Source organism: Anoplophora glabripennis, unplaced genomic scaffold (genome assembly GCF_000390285.2).
Source record: "Anoplophora glabripennis isolate ALB-LARVAE unplaced genomic scaffold, Agla_2.0 scaffold500, whole genome shotgun sequence".
NCBI lineage: Eukaryota > Metazoa > Arthropoda > Insecta > Coleoptera > Cerambycidae > Anoplophora > Anoplophora glabripennis.
The window spans coordinates 85714-108027 of record NW_019416650.1 but is presented as its reverse complement, the minus strand read 5'-3'; the positions used below and the strand labels follow the sequence as shown (position 1 = coordinate 108027).

The 22314-nt window shown below is 30.1% G+C and overlaps 1 protein-coding gene across 2 annotated transcripts in view; it reads left to right on the top strand.

The window, feature by feature from the left end:
* The window catches only part of LOC108911074 (centaurin-gamma-1A), a 250801-nt gene that overhangs the window by 206923 nt on the left and 21564 nt on the right, over window positions 1-22314 (top strand). For both annotated transcript variants that reach the window (XM_018715909.1, XM_018715908.1), the window contains exon 2: window positions 17270-17502. In XM_018715909.1, coding sequence (XP_018571425.1) covers window positions 17270-17502 — 233 coding nt within the window. The remainder of the gene's footprint in view (window positions 1-17269; window positions 17503-22314) is intronic.

Genomic DNA, 22314 nt, shown 5'->3' with positions numbered 1-22314 from the left:
CAAAATGCGTTGTTTAGANAGGCTATTTCGCTTACATATTATTATTTAATTTATTAATTATTTAATTTTTCAAAAAAAATAAACTACTCCAAAATACTCTGTTGTGTATACAGAGCCCGAGCAATGTGATAAACTCGAGTCACGTGGTCTTTTAGCAACCAATCACAAGGGGGGGGTCATACTTTCTAACCGACAAAAAAGTCTGGGATTTTTATTTCTGGGTTATATAAATGCTAAAATAAAAGATTAAAAAAAATCCAAGTTGCCTAAGAGATATTTTGCTCTGCCTGACTCACGATTCCAAATTCACCAATTGATGAAATACAATTTTTATATTATTTCAACTTGCCCAAAATACATTCCCTAAATTCGTCGTCAGTTCTTGGACTATTTTGGGCAAAAGGTCATTAAATTGGTTTACAAATATGTCAACCAGTGACGGAGATACTAGAGAGCACATTAAGACAGTCATAAGAGCATTTAATTTAATTGGTATTTACAGCAAAAGTGGTATCTTCCATTTAATTCCAAAAATAAGACAAACCATTTTAGAGGTAGGTTTTTTTATTTATTTTCCTGTCGACTTATTAAAAATTAATAACAAAAAAATTACCTGTAGTTCGAATAAAATTGAATCTTTTACGTTAGAGGAGAAGGTCCGAATATGGGCCATGTACTTAATATGGGCCCCATGGCTATTCCTACTAGAACATCTAGCAGCATCACTGAATAATACTTTAAAAGACAGCTACCTAGTAGAGAACAGTTTTACCGACATTGTGCAGTTGATTTCTTCTATTGTTAGAAACAAGTGGTGGTGAATGTGTTACTGGAATTCTGAATATTATCTGAAGGTAAGTTGTTATTATGTTTTATACGATTTTTAGTGACTAGGTATGTTTGTATATTCACCTAGATATTCTGTTTAAAGATCAAAGTTTGTTTTGTTCAGAAAATATTTTGATTCACTTAAATTCTACAAATAATAGGTATTTATTGTTGAATGACATGCAATGCTGGTATTAATATGGGCCTTTTGTGGGTCCGAATATGGGCCAGGCCCTATATTCTCCCCTGATTTTGAATTCAGTTCTTTTTCCAGGTTGACCATGCCACGTAAAAAACCAAAGTTTTCACCAAAGAATTTAAGGAAACAATGGAACTCCGAAGACATGATAAAGGCTATGTATAGCGTAAATAACAAAAAAATTACATTTGTGACTTTTGCAAATAATTTCTTTCTTTCCAATTTCTGTCGTTGCCATTACTCTTTTGTATAATTATATATGAAGTTTTTTTACTAGAAAATAAAGTTTCCTTTCTTAAACCTAAACTTATGCATCATTTTTGATAGGGGCCCATATTTCATACACTACCCTCATACAAGATATTGTTCAATTTTCATATTTTAACTGATGTCTCAGTATTTTTTATCTTTCTGGAATTTTGCCGCGCTCATTATTGTAGACGAGTTCTTGGTCTAAGTGTGTCCCAATTTTTAGGTGTATTTGTCAAAAAATTTGTTAATAATCTATAAAAAACAAAATAAGGGCCCATATTCGGACCTTCTCCGCTAATAATATTAATCAATATTAAATGCCTTATGCCATTTTCATAATGCAGTATAGTTCTATCACACTGGCGACTTACTCTGTACACTGTACAGGATGATCCATAATTCCGTTTTAATTGCGATTTATTTCTTTGCTATTGATATATCTGAATTGAAAAAGATATATGTAAAAAGTCCAGTGGAAAAAATGCTGAAACTTGGGCTAATGATTAAAATAAGAAAATCATTAACAAATATGTTCGCCAGCGGTGGAGATAGCAGAAGGCACCTGCATTGCAAACCTTGCTTATTATACAATTGAGTAAATTTAAAAATTTCTAAAACTATTCAATTCACGAAAAAACAAAACAAAAAAAATGTAGGTAAGATTTTGTTTTTGTTCAAAATTCCATTTTAAATTGTTTGTATTTCTCAAATAAATTTTGAACTTTTATTAAATTTGTATTTGGAAAAAATCTTGTAAATATTTTTTTTGTGAAACGAATAGTTTTGGTATTACTTATTTATACAATTTAAAATTTAAAAAGTAGTAACAAGTATATCTCGTTTTTAGAGCAGTAGAGAAAATAGCTGTTTTCTTTAAAATACAATTATTAATTAAATGAACAAATCAAATTTACAAAAAACTCGTGACACTGTCTCCTGATATCTTCTTTGTTAATATATTTATATGGCAATTCTGTTTCATCAATCTACACAAAACATGTTGAGATATATTTGAAAAAAATACTTCCTTTTTTATTTCAACATCTTGTACCTCGGAAAATATTGACTTTAGACCCCTGGTTCAGTAAAACTTTCTGCTTTTTTAATGATCACGTTAAGAAATACGTATATCTGATGTTATGACATGTTTTTCAACATTTACTCAACTCTATGAAATAAGCCCAGAAACACTAAAATTTTTGTTAGCAGGCTTCCGTTACAGTTGCCATTTGTTGAACAATTTCCAATCTGGGTATCAATGCCATTGTTTAAAATACATTTGGCTTACTCGACTTCTTTTAAAAAATTTCTGTAATACCCTTGCGCATACCTGCGGCTGAATTTCTTATTTTCTACGATCCTAATAGACTAGAGTAAAAGCTATAACTTTTATTATTTAAATATATTTCATATCCAATATTAAAAAGAATTGTTTTATTTTAGAAAAGGTTGTCGCTGTTACACCTATAATTTTCGTTATCTAACGTAGTTAGAAACATTTAGGTCACTTTCATAAAAAAATATAGCACTAATTAAATGACTTTTAAAAACTTCACTATGTGCCTTTTATTCTTTAATGTTGTCTAATCTCATTTGAAAGTAGAAAGTGATCTATAACTGTTACCCAATTTGAAACAATAAACTGTAAATTAAATTTTTTTGTATACCTAAATTTTTTTTAACCAATAGTTTATATCTTTGAAGAAATCTAGCATGTAAGGTTTTATTACAATTCCATCTTAATTTTATAGTATCGACAAAGACAGACATTTTTACTGTTACTTTAATAAGAATATGTCTTTATTTATGGTATAGTTACTTTATGAAATTACTTCACTAACATAATTGCTTTATTCCTATTTCTCCTAGATTTTTATTAAACCATTTGGGGCGTTATCGTGTACCTACATGTACTTTATAACCGAAACAAATTTAGCAGTAATTTAAATATTATATTATCTGTAAGTACCTGCATGTATAATATTTTATGACTTTACTTTAAAAATTAAATCATGTTATTGCTGAAAGTTATTTATTTGTGGGACAGCTTTCCGTTTTTTCTTTATTTACTGGGTATTTTATCATAAAATAAATTTAAAACTTAATGAAACAATAAATCATAATGTTTGACTATTTTAGCAGCAGAATCCTCCAGTATTTTGCTATTAACTATTTTGAAATAGGTTTCATTTTCTTTGCAGAAAGAATTTGTTTTGGCGGTTAGAATAGATTTTATGATAAATTTCTAATACCTTTGAGCTAATGTGTAATTTCTTCTAATCCAAGAATATGATACTAAAATGAGGCCTAATTCAAAAGTCAGGAAGTCAGACAACTTATTTTCAGAAAAACTCTGGGACGCCCAATTTTCTATTTTTGACTGTCTATATTTTCTATAATTTTATGAATGCAACGTGATGCGTTTTGGCTTTGTTGTTATTTACGATTTTTCTTAATTAAAAATAGCGTTTTTGTGTTTTTTCAAATATCTTCGTTAATTAACCAACCATTTACCAACGTTTGTACTTCTCCTTTTTTCAGGAGTTTTTTATTATTGTTCATATATAATTTTTGAAATTTATATGGATCGTTTAATATTTTAAAGAAACAGCTATTACGATTATCATGTAAATGTGCAAGNCCAGAAACACTAAAATTTTTGTTAGCAGGCTTCCGTTACAGTTGCCAATGGTTGAACAATTTCCAATCTGGGTATCAATGCCATTGTTTAAAAAACATTTGGCTTACTCGACTTCTTTTAAAAAATTTCTGTAATACCCTTGCGCATACCTGCGGCTGAATTTCTTATTTTCTACGATCCTAATAGACTAGAGTAAAAGCTATAACTTTTATTATTTAAATATATTTCATATCCACTATTAAAAAGAAGTGTTTTATTTTAGAAAAGGTTGTCGCTGTTACAGCTATAATTTTCGTTATCTAACGTAGTTATAAACATTTAGGTCACTTTCATAAAAAAATGTAGCACTAATTAAATGATTTTTAAAAACTTCACTATGTGCATTTTATTCTTTAATGTTGTCCAATCTCATTTGAAAGCAGAAAGTAATCTATAGGGTAAGGTTGCCTAATTTGGAACACTTTTCAATTTTATTTTTTTTATTTGAAAACGAAAGGAACAGTTAATGCCTGTTGTATACATGCTATAGCAATACTCTTACTTATTCCTTAAAAAAATATTACAAGTTGCCATAAATGTTAAGAAAAACAAAACTATGTGCAAAAATCCAATTTAGGATACCAGTTTCTCAAATTGGACCACGAGTTTCCTTATTTGGACCTTTCGAAAAACAGAACAACAAACAGTGAAATTAACAAAGGATAACTCTAAATGGTGTATAAAAGAAGTAAATGAAATATAACAAATATATTAGTCATCTGTTGTTACAATAATTGCAAAAATATTTCTTTAAAGCTCTAAAAATATTTTCACATTTAACGTTGCTCCAGGTTCTCATCCCATACACTGAATCATTTCTTCAACAATTTCCTCTTCACATGTTCCACAGTACTAGCTTTCACTTTCTATTTCCATAACATCAGGTGTGCAGATTCTTTTCAGGCATACCTAATTTTCTGCGTATGACATTCAATTGGCTCTACTTGCTTCTTAACTTTGTTGACTTTAGAAGTTGATGACCCTGAATGCAGTTGTTTTTTAACTAGGTTTGCTCTAGAAGTTGAAGCCTTTGATGTTTCCAGTTCATTTTTGTAAAGAGAACTAGTTACTTCGACTGCTTTTTGGGTACGAGATTTCGGTGCTTCTTTGTTTTTTTTTCACACAGGCAAAGGTGATATTTCTTGAATGGAAACATTAAGAATATCTACTGAAGATTTTCGATTTTCTTTTGCGATTGACTAACTGATCTAATGGAATTTCTTCATCTGAAGATGATTCATCATTGTTGTTGTTAGACTCAGCTTCGGATAATCCATTCAACATTGATTAGACAAACAAACTGTAGTAAAACACTGACAACGTGTTAGAATTATTTAATGGTTATGGTATGAGAAACAACTTAAAAACATACTAAAATCGACTACATATAAATAATATAGCATTTACCGACCTGTTAGCTTCTTAGTCCTACGGTATGTATTGAAAATTTAGTTCACCTCAAATAACAAAATACTTGAGAACTCCGTTACCATTTGCACAAATCACATACTTCTATCCTATACTGATCATTACCTATAGTTTCAATGGATGACCTTGTTTCCAAAAAGGGGGGGCGAGACGTACTCCGTGTGTTTTGCGCATGTTCCATAATTAGGCGCGGTTGCATTCAAATTGAAAAGATTGTCACGGCATGCTCTGTACTATAGCCGATTATATACATATAAGATATTAAAATAAATAACGTAAGTATCTGCATAACCTATTTAATATTTTGCAGGCTCAAATACAATAAAACAGAATACAAATTTATATGCTTTTAAAACTATATACATATGCATGTTCGTAATTTTGGACATTTTTTAAATGACTGGTTTATTTATTAAACAAGACTTAGTATTTCAAAAAATCGCCACTATTCGCTCAAGCCGGGCACAACTGACAATCTTTTTTTTATAAAAAAAGTTCATTATATAATTATTTATTATAATGGTTTCTGCAGTTTATTTGATAATATAAAAAAAACATGCTATAAAATATCTGTAAGAGACCAATCCGATAATAATGTCCACGATTAAGGTGGCCATATCCCTGGCCGAGAAATGGTGAAATTTCTGGCATTTTTAGGTACTGAAATCTTGAAAAGTAAAACGTGTAGAACAAAAGTAAGCACAAAAATAAAATCCTTGATGTTTTATTTATTCATTGTTACCATTTAAATTTACCCAAATAAAATAATAACAAAAAAAAGCGTTTGTAAAACATGCGTTTTCTGTTTATCCTAACCCCACATTTTAAGAATTATTTTCACGTACTTATAAATAAAAGTAAACAATTTTATATGTAGGACTAAGGAAGTAAATGTAAGAATATTTACATGTGGAGTTATATATAAAAAAGGTAGTATTTTCGTAGATTTCAGTACCTAAAATCTTGATGGTTTGATTGTTTCTTGCACCTGTTTATTCGTTTTACTGCGGCGTCTTTGAAAATACTCAGGTGGCATGACATAACATTCCTATTATTTGATAAACTTTAGATTATTCAGTTATTAAATGTTTGAAATTATTTGTCTTTGCGGAAAACACTATTTAAAGGCCCTTAAGGAAGGCTCTTATCGAGTATAATTTTGAAACATTTTTACTAAATATCAACACAAGACAAATTAATAGAAGAATTAGTGCAGGTTTAAACAGATTATGAAATAAAACTCAAAAGATACATTTATTTATTTATTTATTAAAATATACACTATACCATAACAGTTTCACCAAAGCACTAGCGCAACACAAAACAAAATGAGAAATTGAGAATATTTTTTAGGTTAGCTCGGTTTGGCTTTTTACCGCTCGGCGCTCACCGTTCTTGGTTCCTTTCAACCAATCAAAACCCGTAAAGTAAACGCATGCGTATGAATACGCTGGTACGTCGCCCCACTTTTCGGCTTCAAGTCAATTGCAAAATGATCAGTATAGGATAGAAGTATGTGGCACAAATCTAATACCAACTGAGACTCTATAATGTTGGAAGGTGTAGTTTGTCTCACAACCGCGAGATGGTGTTTAGTGTTCTCTATCACTACAAAAATGAAGCGGTCCAATTTAGGAGCCGGTCCAATATATGCAACCTTACCCTAACTGTTACCCAATTTGAAACATAATAAACTTTGTAAATTACATTTTTTTGTATACCTAAATTTTTTTTAACCAATAGTTTATATCTTTGAAGAAATCTAGCATGTAAAGTTTTATTACAATTCCATCTTAATTTTATTGTATTGATAAAGACAGACATTTTTACTATTACTTTAAGAAGAATATGTCATTATTTATGGTATAGTTACTTTATGAAATTACTTCACTAACATAATTACTTTATTCCTATTTTTCGTAGATTTTTATTAAACCATTTGGAGCGTTATCGTGTACCTACATCTTTATAACCGAAACAAATTTAGCAGTAATTTAAATATTATATTATCTGTAAGTACCTGCATGTGTAATATTTTATGACTACTTTAAAAATTAAATCATGTTATTGCTGAAAGTTATTTATTTGTGGGACAGCTTTCCGTTTTTTCTTTATTTACTGGGTATTTTATCATAAAATAAATTTAAAACTTAATGAAACAATAAATCATAATGTTTGACTATTTTAGCAGCAGAATCCTCCAGTATTTTGCTATTAACTATTTTGAAATAGGTTTCATTTTCTTTGCAGAAAGAATTTGTTTTGGCGGTTAGAATAGATTTTATGATAAATTTCTAATACCTTTGAGCTAATGTGTAATTTCTTCTAATCCAAGAATATGATACTAAAATGAGGCCTAATTCAAAAGTCAGGAAGTCAGACAACTTATTTTCAGAAAATCGCTGGGACGCCTAAGTTTTTATTTTTGACTGTATATTTTTTATAATTTTATGAATACAACATGATGCGTTTTGGCTATGTTTGATTTACGATTTTTCTTAATTAAATATAGCGTTTTTGTGTTTTTTCAAATATCTTCGTTAATTAACCAACCATTTACCAACGTTTGTACTTCTCCTTTTTTCAGGAGTTTTTTATTATTGTTCATATATAATTTTTGAAATTTATATGGATCGTTTAATATTTTAAAGAAACAGCTATTACGATTATCATGTAAATGTGCAAGACACTACATTGTTAAAATATTGTATTTATGTTTACCACAATTTTTTTAAATATATTTACTTCTTCTTTTGCTATGGAATGCATATAAGTTTGTTTAATAAATACCAATAAAAATTTCGAAAATTTCGTAGATTTTCTATAAAAATATTTTTGTTGTAGCTTTTTCTACACATTACCGTTAAACATTTTTTAAAATATTTTTGTAAATGTAATTTCTCAAGAAATTATCAAATTGTTTTGGGGGTACTGAAAAATATATATACTCACAAATAAAGTTTTATTTAAGCGCTGATTACATGCCATGTACACAGGCATGGAAAAAATAATATAATCCTGAAATATAACACAAACAGTGTTCAAGTGTAACGAATTTGAAAAACACCGTTAAAGTTGATTACAGCTAAGCCAATTCAAACAAATTCAATATATACTACTTTCTGCGTCAAACACAGAAATAAAGTATAAATTGGACAATATCATTAAATTTTAATACAATAAAAGTTATACAGGGTGTCTCACATAAGAATCGACACAGGGCAGGTGCCTATAGGGGTATCCAAAATATTGTAATTTAACCAAAATTACCTATACAAAGTGTCCCTGAAAAGGATGGACAACGCTTGTCCACAGGTTCCTTGGATGAAAATAAGACTATTTAGCCTAACTTACCTATATACAAAAGTGCACGCCTACTGAGATATAGCCTTCTAAATATAGAATAGATAACCCTAGTTTTTTTTCAAATAATTTGAAAACTATCTTCCTTAGAAACTTCAAATTTGATACACTTATTTTTTACAAACATAAATATAGAATTTGGTGAGAATACATATACAGGATGTTCTCTTTCTAGTGCTTGTGCGCCACTGGCTATCCCGTAACTTTTTTGTGTGTGCGCCAATGACGACACGCATATTTTTAAAAATAAGCATTAATTTAGAAGATTTTTTTGCTCCTACAAAATTTTGATATCGTTTATGGATTTCGAGTAAAACTGGCATTTTGTATACATTAAATATAGGCAAAAACTGCAGCCTCAAAACAGGGAATAATAATGAAAAAACGTCACATTAAAAAAAATAACTACACATTTTTAGTTTTAGTATTATCAATCAATAAAATAAAAATCAACACTAATATTTTAAATAAAGAGTATCAACTAATAATGTAAGAAAGTCAACATTAACATTTTAAATAAACCTAAATTGATGTTTGTAATCACATTAAAATAATATTTCAGTAAATGTTCAAAGTTACTTCCTTGTTCTTAAACGCAAGCATTAGTTCTTCGAAAATGAAAATGAATTTTATTCCATAATTGGCGCATTACGTCTCATGACACTAATTTCATGTTGTATTCTTTCCCATTATTCGTTTTCTGTATTTTCTGAAAAGTTATAAACTGTGGTCCGCAACGCTCCCCAAAGGAAATAATTACATGGGTTTAGGTCCGGGGATCGAGGTGGACATTTTAAAGGGGCATTATTATTTCCTATACGTATCCACCTGTTAGTATAGTAACCTGTAGTAACTGGTTTTTTAATACTCTATTAATGGAAACTCTGAAAGCCAACCTCTGCCGCTAAGCGCCTTTTATTTACTTGAGGAATTTCTTCGACCCTAAAATATATAAATTGCAATAAAAAACAAAGTAAACTAAAATTAAATCACAGCTAGCTTGACACTGAACCTTTTAATTATTGTTATGAATTTGTTTCTTTGTTATATGGCACCTCGTACTAGACTATTCTATTTATCTTATACTAATTTTATATTATTTAATGTGTAAAAATGCCAATTTTACTCGAAATCCATAAACGATATTAAGATTTTGTAAGAGGCAAAAAATCTTCTAAAATAGTGCTTATTTTTAAAAATACAAATTCTGTCGTCATTGACGTACACACACAAAAAAATTACGGGATAGCCAGTCGTGCACAGGCACTAGAAAGAGAACATCCTGTATATGTATTATCACCAAATTGTATATTTACATTGCCTTTATATAAAAAAATATGTATACCAAATTTGAAGTTTCTAAGAAAAACAGTTTTCAAATTATTTGAAAAAACTAGATTATCTGTTCTATATTTAGAAGGCTATATCTCAATAGGCGTGCATTCTTGTATATAGGTACGTTAGGCTAAATAGTCTTATTTTCATCCAAGGAACCTGTGGTCAAGCGTTGTCCATCCTTTTCAGGGACACCCTGTATATCCCTGAAGAGTTATTAGCCCCCAAAGTGGGATTCTAAATTTCGAAAAAAAATAATATCTCTGCAACACTTTACCGCAGAAGAACCAAATTTAGTACATGATTTAGGTTTATTACTGGTCCTCTTTGACTATGATTTAAAGTTAATTGAAGCAATACAAGGTGTTCATTGGGGATGACTCACCCCTAAAATTGTACCGAACTTTTTTTTCATTGACCGAATTGAAAAATAATAATATTAATTCACAGCATAATTTAATTTATAATNTATTTAAATGCTGATTACATGCCATGTACTCAGGCATGGCAAAAATAATATAATTCTTAAATATAACACAAACAGTGTTCAAGTGTAACAAACGAATTTGAAAAACACTGTTAAAGTTGATTACAGCTAAGCCAATTCAAACAAATTCAATATACAGGGTGGTCCGAATTTTATGCAGGAAACTTCGAGGACAGATAAATCTCTTTAAAATAATATGAGTTTGCCTTATAAACATAGGTCTGGAACGGCCTCGTTTTAGAGATACAGGGTGTTGAAGTTGTTAAAAAAAATTATTTTTTGTTTATATCTCAGGAATCTATTAACCGATCTCAATAAAATTTGGTACAAATAATGTACGATAGTAGGCCTTGCATTCCCTAAAATATGAGCTCTAAGGGTTTAACCAGTGGTGTACAACTGGACAGGGGTCACCCCCTTTTTATAAAAAAACTACGCCGCTGTATTTTTTACAAGTTATTGTAACGGATTTATATTCTAATGCACTAAATACGTAAAAAGGTGACATGAATTTTTTCCTTAAGGTTCGCCATTTTCAAGTTATTCACACAAATACAATCCCCTTCTACTTTCAGTGACAAACACAGACATAAAGTATATATTGGACAATATCATTAAATTTTAACACAATAAAGGTTATACAGGGTGTCCCGCATAAGAAGCGGCAGGTGCATGTAGGGGTGTCCAAAATATTGTAATTTAACCAAACTTACCTGTATACAAAGTTGCACTCCTGAAGAGTTATTAGCCCCAAAGTGAGGCCCTAAATTTCGAAAAAATTAATCTCTGCAACACTTTACAGCAGAAGAACCAAATTTGGTGCATGATTTAGGTTTATTACGGGTCTTCTTGGACTAATAATATTAATTCACAGCAGAATTTATTTTTTTTTACTTTTACAGTTAGTAATAAAATTACTTTTTTCTTTAAAAATATCGCCGATAATATCATCGCTCATACATGCGTCATCCTGAATATATGAAATACATAATTAAAAAAATGTCCTTTATCGAATTTATATCTTATTTTATGAATGCACTCTATACTAACATTCCTTTTTATTCAACAAAGTTTATTTATTGCCTACTTTCTTTTTTTGCTTCAGTTACTGTTCTTCCAAAGTAAACTCATAAGATGATATGAAAACAATCTGTTACTTACACTTCATTAGTTAATAATTAAATAATGTAAAATCAAATTACAATATCATTTGAACACCGTTGCTAGTAATTCCAAGTAGGGGTACTTCCTTATTTTTTTTGTATCCATGAAAATTTATCTACATGAATCTCATTATGTACTTGTTCCATTCACACTTAATCATGAATTAATTCGAGTAGAAGTTAATTCACATATACAGAATTACTTATGCAAGACAGTTTTAGCTTTGCGAGATTTAAACTGAGGATAACAAAATTGGTGTTCAATAAAATATACGCATTTCGCGGATAAATATGTATTTTTTAATTTTATGCATGTCTGTATTTTTATTACGACCTTTTTTTTCTTTCATTCTTGTCGCATGATATATGCATACTTACTGTTATGCAAACACTTTTCAATGCTTAACAAAGTAATAATTATGACAAACAGGTAGGTCTATTATTTCACACAGCTGGTGTCCATACTTAGATCCGGAAACCGCCCAAGTCATTGAGAAGTTTCCGTACACAGCTAGGAGGGAAAATGTTAATTGATTGTAGTGGCTAATTACATTTTGAAGCACGTCGTCCTTTGATGTTTGCGTGATACTGTTATGTTATATCTATATTTCCGCTATATGACTATCTATATGCGGTGTGCCTGAAAATATCTAACGGTACAATGAAATGGATCGTTTCAGTTCAGATAAAAATTTCAGAGCTAAATATACAGGGTGGCCAAATGAAAACGAAACAAAGCCATTTTCCGGAACTGCGTCAAGATTGTAGAAAAACGCTCAAAACCGTCGATTTTAGATTAAAGGGGGACAATTCTTTGCTGGTATTTTCGACTCCGCCATTTTCACCCCCCAAGCAAGGGTAAACATCACCCCAAAATATTTAAATGGCATTGGGGGTTGAGTAATATTTCTTTTGAAAACTCTTACAATTCTCTTTACAATAGACTTTAAATTTTATAATTCCGCCCAATACTTTGAAAAAAAATTACATTTTAAAATATAAATTATGTTTAGTTGCTTACTACTGAGTTGATTAAATGTTCAAACTGATGACCGCCCGCTTCCATACAAGAATAAAGATTTTCTTCTAAACGATCGCGCACATCCAGGATTTTGGAAAAAATATAAAGTTTTATCTGGTACATAACATGAGTTACCAGCATATTCAACAATTTCTTATACCTACTATCCGTTGTCAACAGTAGACGTTGAACGGTCATTTTCTCTACACAAGTTAATATTAAGTGATAAACGTCGCCGTTTCACTAACGAAAACTTATAAAAGCACGTAGTAATATGTTTCAACTCCTTCCAATATGCCAGGGAAGCCTCGTCTCAACACACCATTAAGGTTTATCGGATAAGTGGTGTCATTTAAATTTATATAGGTATTTTATCCTCTACTGAGCCTTGCTCATTAGTAACTCCCCGCTTGCGCGTTTCTTACGTGACGTATGCCAGACAAAACTTTAATGGAATCATTTTTTCGAGAAAATCTAACCTGATACAATTATCAGTTTAATTTATTTTATTAAGAATCAAGATAAGCGAACATAGAGTGAACCTCGATGCAAAGTAAATTAGCTGACTGCAGATTCCATGTCAGTGATGTGTGATGTTCATTATTCTTTCAGGATATTTTTTATTTGTTCACAGTATCTCCGGCGCTTAAAAAAGAACAAAAAAACAACGAAAGAAATGCATTATAAAGTTTCTCGAAAAATAAAAATAAACTCATTACAATTGCAAAATTATATCGAAACTTCACTGATAACTCCTAGAAATTTACAAAAATTATTTTTAATTGAACTTGCTATGTTTCTGTTCCCCCGCGTGATGTAGGTATTCACTACATTCTTATCTATTATTAATCTTGATAAATGTCGTGATCCTATTATTTTCTGCTGTAGTCTTAGTTGAGCCTTAAAATTAAGCAAGTAAGTAGTTGTATATGTATAATGAGATTAATCTTAAATAACAAATGTAATGTATTCTTTACTCTTTTCAATTTTCAATTAGTTCCTCAACTAAAGCTTTACCAACAACATCGTTTATCACTTAAATTTAAAGTCAATTTTAAAGGAATGTTTTAAAAAAAATGTTTCAACATACATTGTTAGGTAAGGCTTTAACTACCCAAAAGATGATAGGTAAAGGTGAGATCCATCTTTATTCAGTTAAGAAGTTGAATTGTAAATTTTTCACTGAAAAGTTCTTGTTTACTCTTTTATGGGGTGTAGATAAAACTACATTGCAACGTTATCAGAACAATGATTGAAATAATGGGTATTGTCCAATAAACACATTTTGCTGAAGGTGCTGAATACGAAGCTGGTGTGGAGGATTGTTATCTGAAGGTGTTCGTTCTCTTCTTAAAAGTGAATGACACACGACAATCTGCAACTCTGGCTATTTTGAGACTGAAAGTTCAGATCTTTGCATTATTAATGCATTTCTACGTGTCTATATCAGGAGTCCCACATGTCTCCAACCTAGGCCCATTGCTTTTTTCTATTTTTATCGATGATTTGAGCTAACTCATTACATGTGATAAGTTATTTTTCGCTGACGATTTGAAAATATTTTCGGCTCGGAATCAAAAGATGATTGTGACTGGTTGCAAATGAATTTGGAAAAATTACTCACTGGTGCGTGTCAAATTACCTCTGTCTAAACATCTCCAAATGCAAGACTGTTATATTCTCACGTAAATAAATGTAATTATTTATGACTACCGAATTGACTGAAATTTTGACACGAATAGCTGAAGTTAAAGATCTGGGAGTGCTTTTCCACAATAAACTTAGTTTTTTTGCACATATTGAACTAACTGTCTCATCGTCCATGAGGATGTTGGGTTTTATCTTTAGAATGGGGCAAGAGTTCCGTAACAACAATGTTCTGATTAAACTGTATCAATCATATGTTCGTTCTAAATTGGAACACTGCTCCTTGGTATGGAACCCCATCTATGTATGTTAAAACATTAATATGATCGATAGAGTACAGAAATTTTTTTGAAATTTTTAGCATTCCGCCTTGACAATAGATATCCATTGTAAGTATAATCATCTATTAAACAGATTTGATTTCACTTCATTATTGTATAGAAGAAAGATGTAAGTATAGCGTAAAATTTTTATGCTACTGCACAGTATCGTTGATGCACCGAACCTCCTTGCTCAAATTAACTTTCTTGTGCCGAGAATTAATGTGTCATGAACGTTTTACAATGAGACTGCTTGCACCAATATTTTATTGAAATCATATCTTTATGTTATGTGCAGCAACTATAACTCTGTATATCATATATGTGATATTTTCAATTGTAGTATTGGTGTACTCTTACATAATTTTAAAAATAATTGTGACGTACCGTAAGATGTGCTACTGTAATTTATCATATTTAATTATTATTATTATCTTTATCCCTTCTTCTTATTATCAACTCTATTTGAAGTTAATTCAAATATTTTTTATAATTTCTATAAAGAATGAAATTAACAGAACTATATCCTAATAGATGCAGTGTTTGAATTGAGGCAAATTGGTTTCAATCGTAAAAAATATTTAGTTCCGATGCAAATTTAGCAAAAAAAAGTTTAATTTAATAAGACTGGAATATCACTAAATATTCAGCTGGCCGTAACTGATGACTGCTGTAAAAATTTGAAATCCCTTTTTATCTGGAACGATGCATAGAGAAGTATACCAATTTTAAAAAGTAAGCAAAGTGACGTTTTAAAAATTATTTGTTTTCTTAAAATTTCTACCAACGAAAAAAAACGGAGGTTTAAATTTATCTTAGCGACCTCTGTTTTAACTAAGAAATAAGATCATATTCAAACTAAGCTATATTTAAGAGTAAAGATGGTGGAAAAGTATAACCATTGTAACATTAAGAGCACCTTTTTAATGTGTATTTCATAAAAAAATCACTTCTTACTGACAATGCAATGAATTGTTCAAGTGTACATTTTTTCTTATGTTCTTAAAACTGTTTTTTGTCCTATAAAACCATTTTTTAATCAATGATTTAGTCCGCTAATTACTAACTTGGAAAAGTTAGGTCCGTTCATTTTACTGACTTTTTGAATCATAGCGTAAAAATAAGTAAAGTGACTAAAAGGTGCCGTAAGCGAAACTAATACGTTTTTAATTAGTACATCGAAAGGCAGTTTTCGGGACTTCTTAGAATATCAAGTAACATTAAGTAATCAAACCGCCCTCGCTAACTTTTAATTCATAACATACTACGTTACATCCCGTCACGTTTTAAAAATAAATAAATTCACGAGTCCTAACTATGGGAATTTAAAGTGAATAACATTCCAGTGTAGCATATACTTCCGAAAAAACTGTTTAAAAATTCCATGTGTCACGCACTCTATATTGGGAAATGAGGTTGTGTACTTAGGTGAACTATTTGTAGAAAAATCCTATTACTACGTTACACGCTTGCTGCGAATTTTAAATGTAAATATCATTTTTCTAATCCAGAAAATAGCACACGTAAATATTTATATTAAAGTAAGAACTTAAAATAGGTACCCACTGTTATTAGGTTACATAAATACGGGGTGTTTTAATCAAGGTGTTTAAAAAAATAAAACGGTTAAAATACATTTTTTCTCTTTTTCGAAATAATGTCAAAGATGTAACAAAAAAAATTTTTTCTTCGAAAATCATGGTAAGTCCTTTTGTATAGAATTTATTCAAGTTTTCAAAACCACTCTTGGATTTACTTTTCAATAATTTGTTGCTGACATATCGATGATTGAAGACAAAAGAGTCATTTTTTTATTCAACCATCGATATCTCGGTAACCAACGAAAACGTACAAAAAGTAAATTGAAGCTGATTAAAGAAGTTATCCGACCTCTACATTAATGAGTTCGTGGACAAACCAAAAGAAAAAATTTGAAAATTTTTTTCTCGATGTATTTCTTTTGATTTATCGATAATCATCTCAAAAAATGTTTTCACTTAAATACAACCTCTCAAAAATCACTAAAAAATTTATGAAATATTTTTGTTCCTTTGATTTTTTCCTGAACTGATTTTGTAAACTTATTTTTGCCTAATTAGAAATATCTATAGACGGTAAAATCACGAATAGTTATCTATTTTCTCAGTGTAAAGTAATTCTAGTTACCGGAAAATAAACTATTCAAAATACATAAATATTTTTTTAAGTATGGAATTAAATTATTAAATTAAACAAAAAAATTTCAAAGTGAATTTCAAATTTCAAGTAACTAAATAAAACTGAAAATCTTAAATATAATTAACTACAAAATGTTTTATTTGTAAGATTTTATCACTAACGTGATATATGTCAGCGTTATTTATAAGATAAATTGTACAATGATGTAAGTTAGATAAAGACAGCGTTACTATATTTTGATTTACTGTTATACTGTTATACAATAGAAAAACATGTTTGTCATATAAATGAAAAATAAGCAGTTTTAATTTTCACATCCTTATATATCTAAATATCTCGACACTTTTTTAAATAATGACGTTTTTCAGATTCATTTGTCAACTCCCAAGAATGGACTCTCTCGCGTTCAGTACCCGACTTGAGATTAGGCATAGTGGGCTCTCTATCGTCGGGAAAATCAGCCTTGGTTCACCGGTACCTTACGGGTTCTTACATGCAAGAAGAGTCTCCAGAAGGCGGTCGATTCAAAAAGGAGATCCTTGTTGATAACCAGAGTTACCTTTTATTGATAAGAGATGAAGGGGGACCACCAGAATTGCAGGTATGTTAAGTTTTTAATTGATCTCAAAGCGATAAGCAATAATTTTTCATCCTAGTTGGAAATAAAAAGAATAATTGAAATAATTATTCCTTACTTGCATAGTACCAAAAATTTCGGTATACATGCGATGATATCAATTTTTATGGTCGATATTAGTGATCACTATATTGTTAAATTTCAATGCATAGGGGAAGTCAGGGGTTAAGACAATTTTTCACAACTTTTCATTACCCAGTGAAATTTATTATTTTGCCGCGACTTTCCACCTAAACTTGTGACTATTTTTAAATAAGTTAACTTCATTTAAGATAACATCTTACTTGCATTAACTCAGTTTGAAATGTCTCCAGACTGTTATTAAAGATTATATGAATTAAAGAATTAATCTTTATGGTTTTATATGCTTAAACCGTAATTCACATAAATTCATACAAAGGAAAGCAAAATAATTTTCATTATTCTTGCACTTTATTTTCATTGAAGAAGCAAAATTACTTATTTGAGATTTATTCTATCCTAAAACTGAAAATCCTTTACGAGCTAAACCTTACTGGGAAGGAAGTGTTTTCTTATCTTACTGTTGTGTAAGATACTTCGAGTAAATTTCATGACATACTCATGTTCTCATGTTTCCAAACCACACTACAGGCGGGTATCCATTTGTGGGAATGCTCATTAACGTAACAACGAACATTTTACTGCCTGTTGCAAAAGGTAACACGGTTCGCTGCGAAAGTATGTGTGGTTTTAGTTGTATCATCCATTCCGTAACGTAACAAAATAAGGTTACGAGACGACACAGGAACATAAACTCGCAGTATGAACCTTACTGCAATAATGGATTCGTCACTGCAATTGCAATTAGCAGCAGCGTCATATATTTTTATTCATCATACAATTTTGAAGAATAAGAAACGGAAATCTCTGGATATCTTTTCTTTACTCCACTCCATGGCACAAACACAGAAAAGCACACTCTTCCTAGTCACTGCAGAAAACAGACTGACCTCAGACCATATACAAAAGACTGACGAAACAAAAAATAAGACAAAATCACATGTGCAACAGGCAACGTTACGGCCAAAAGGGTAACCCCGTCTCAACATGCAACAGAAAGTACTGTTGAACCCCTTTGATGCGACGACTAAAAACCGACAACTGATGGTTCGTCCCGGATTAGTTACGAGTGTCAAATTTGTTACACGTACCATGCAACAATTTTCCGTCTCCACTAGCAGTAACGTAACTTGTTCGGTGTTACATTACGGGGCATTTGACACAAATGGATACCCGCCTTAAGAATTCGCTCGTAGAGCCCTATAAAGCTCAGGCATATCCGTCCGATAATATCAATCCTGTCATCCAAACAGCACCCAGATTGGCAATTTTTACGATGCGGGGTAGTTAAAACCAAACGCCGAGCCACCTCAGAGTACGGGTAACTATCGCCCCGGAAGAGCCAGAAATTCCGTCCTTCTAAGTGCGCCCTAAATACAAAGATCTACCTTGGGAATTTGGCGCAGCCGTCAAGTGATGCGATGAAACGTCAACTCCGTAGATCCAGATTTTACTACAATTTAGGTCTTCCTACAATCCTGCGTTGCTCTAAAAGTCCTCTATAGCCCAAAACTAAATACAGTGAAACGACACAAGAAAGTGTCAATTGAAAGTTTTAGTGCAAAGTACCATCGAGAGGGTGTCAAGTTATATTTAACCACAACAGAGCTTATCCTGGTCTCTAAACACCAGGTTCCAAGTTTCACGCTTCATGTGAATCCAATATTCATTTTCATAACAGATATAAATGTTTAATTGCTGGAATAATACTAATATAAGTGAAATATAGTTAATATTGATTTAAAGAAATAGCGATCAAATATCAGTTTTCTCCGTGCAAAATTTCTACTGAAAACAACTCAATTTCTCAGAATTCATTAATACATTTTGGTGCAAAATAGGAAGAGTCCGAGGAGCCGCTTTTATTTATTTCCGATAAAGTAAACTTGTTTTTGCCGAGGGATTTTTTTCGGTAAATCTTTATACATATTTCATTAAGTTCTGTTTTGATTATTTTTTCTATTTTTTTACATTTAATTTGGCGTTGTATGCCTCTAATAAAACCATTTTACATTAGCGATATGAAAACTGTTTTAAAGTATTTGTATATGCAAGAAAATTGATATACAACATATGAAAAAAAAACTGCAATTCAGTGAAAGTTCTAAAAATATCTCACTTTTCAAATATTTATCATCGCGATGTCCTCATTTTCAAATAACATTTCAGTTTATGTTGAACTCGTCAAACAAAAGAATTACAGTGTTGCCTGAAAATGTCAAGACCTAGAAGAGTAAATGTAAATCTTGTGAAACTATTATTTAACTTTTTATCACAGCATCACTTCAAACAAATTAATCTTTGTTTTGATGAAGATTTTTTACTAAATATATCGATTCGTTTTACGGTAAAAGTTCGTAAACGATGAGATGATACTATATTTTTTGGTTATTCACCTTTTACTACTGCTATAAGCTGTAATACCAAAACGATTCATTCGTTACGGTATAGCCATAATATTAAGGAATGTTACTTTTTTCGACACCTACAACAGTATATAGCGATTTAGAATTATTATATTCTTAAGTAAATTATTATTTTGTTTTTTTTTTTTCAGACTAAAAACAGTATTTTTCTTTGATGGAAGTTGCGAAAATAGTTATTTAAAAAAAATCACCCGCGAATGCAAAAGAATTTCGCAATCGAGTATCAAACAACATTTTTTCGAATACTGTATCCTAAAGTTAAAAAATTACTAAAAATGTGAAGAGAAAATTTTTACATTTACAGTTAATTTACATGACATGTATATTACCTACAACTACCTGCATATATTTTTGTATAAATCTTCTTTGGCGGGTCAATACCTGCTCGTGTAGTCAGTTTTCACAATTGTACAATTACGACTTTCAATTTGAAACGCTAAAAGAAATGATTAACTGTTAAATTGATTATTAATTAAATTGATTATTATTAATGATTGTTAAAATGTGTGTTTTATTTTTAATAATAATAAATGAACTGGTGAACTGATTCTGTCATCTATAATTTCATTGCTTTTTTTAGGTGGATGTAGTAAATTTGTAGACACTTAAAAAACATCATGTAAAAGTCAATTTTTAACGTACATGTAATTGTGTAAGGGTTGAAATTATTTATTAATTTAGTTTTCATTCTCCTTGGATGCTCCAATAAATAAAAGATATCACTCGGTATTTGAATTGTAGTGTAGATAAATAGATAACTTTAACTTTAAACCTGTATAAGCCCCTTTCCTTTATTTTTTCATTGTTTCAGTATGTACAATAAATTCAACAGGCGATTATTTGAGTGATTGTAAGACAAAAAGTTCATATAAACATTGGTCCGCAGATGCTTCGTTTTGAAGATAGAGGGTGTTAAATTTTTGTAAAAAAATTGCTATTTTGTAAATATCTTAAATAATATGCTTTACCCAATATTGTTGTAATTTGGCAGTATTATTTGTAGTGTTAAGGGGCTAATTTAACCCTAACTTGATTAGATTTATTAAGTCGAGTGGTGTCCCGAGGGGTACCTTAACGAATTTTTTTGACAAAAAAAATTTACGCACTTACTTTTTTGTAATTTTTATATTTTTTTTAATTAAGCAACTAAAAGTACAATTTTTTTGTCTCTTGAATCTTAATAATAATAATAATAATAATAATAAACGTCTTTTATTATTTCGAATACAAGTACAATAAATAAATTTTTTCGTATATTGATTAATTTTTGTAGAAAATAAAAATAAAATCCACTTAATTGCATATCCCTGGACCACACAAGAAACATTATTAAAAATATTCGTTAAGGTACCGCTCGGGACGCCACTGGACTTAACAAATCTAATCAAGTTAGGGTTAAATTAGCCCCTTAACACTACAAATAACACCGCCAAATTACAACAAAATTGGATAAAGAGTATTTAAGACATTTACGAAATGGCAATTTTTTTTACAAAAGTTTAACACCCTGTATCTTGAAAACGAAGCATCTGTGGACCAATGTTTATATGAACTTTTCGTCTTAAAATCACTCAAATAATCGTCTGTTGAATTTATTGTACATACTTAATTAACACCTTGTATTTTCTCAGTATTCTTCAATTTCTCATCCCGGTTTTCGTTATCGTTTTTTTTTTCTCTGCCATCTGCCATAAAACAAAATTAAATGGTAATCTGTAATAAACACAAAAAATCCTCTCATACGGGGAATTAAATTTTCGAAATGAAATTCCTAGGGAATATAACAATTTGTAATATTAAATTGTAATGAAATCATAGAACATTGTTATTTAGACGTTACATTTCAATTAGCAGTAATAACAATACATATCATAAGACATTTATTTCCAACATCCAATTACAGGAAATACATCAATGAAATACAAAATGTTTTGTAAACATTAGGTACTCAAAATGAAACATAAAATAATACATAATTAGAACGTCAATAAGAAAAAAAATTGAAAACTAGACGAGGACACAATGAAAAATGTGAAGAACAAGAACATATAGGTTATACAGTTACAAAGGAATATTCTTTAATTTGAGTCATTACATGCGAATTAATTACATCATACACCACAAATTAATTTAAAATTATTAGTTAAAATAAGTAATTAGTGCCTTTAGGAGTTGATTACTGTGAAGCATAGATACTCTACATAAATATTGGAATTAGGAAACATAGTTTTAACATTTATTCAATATTGTCAACTATTATACATAGATA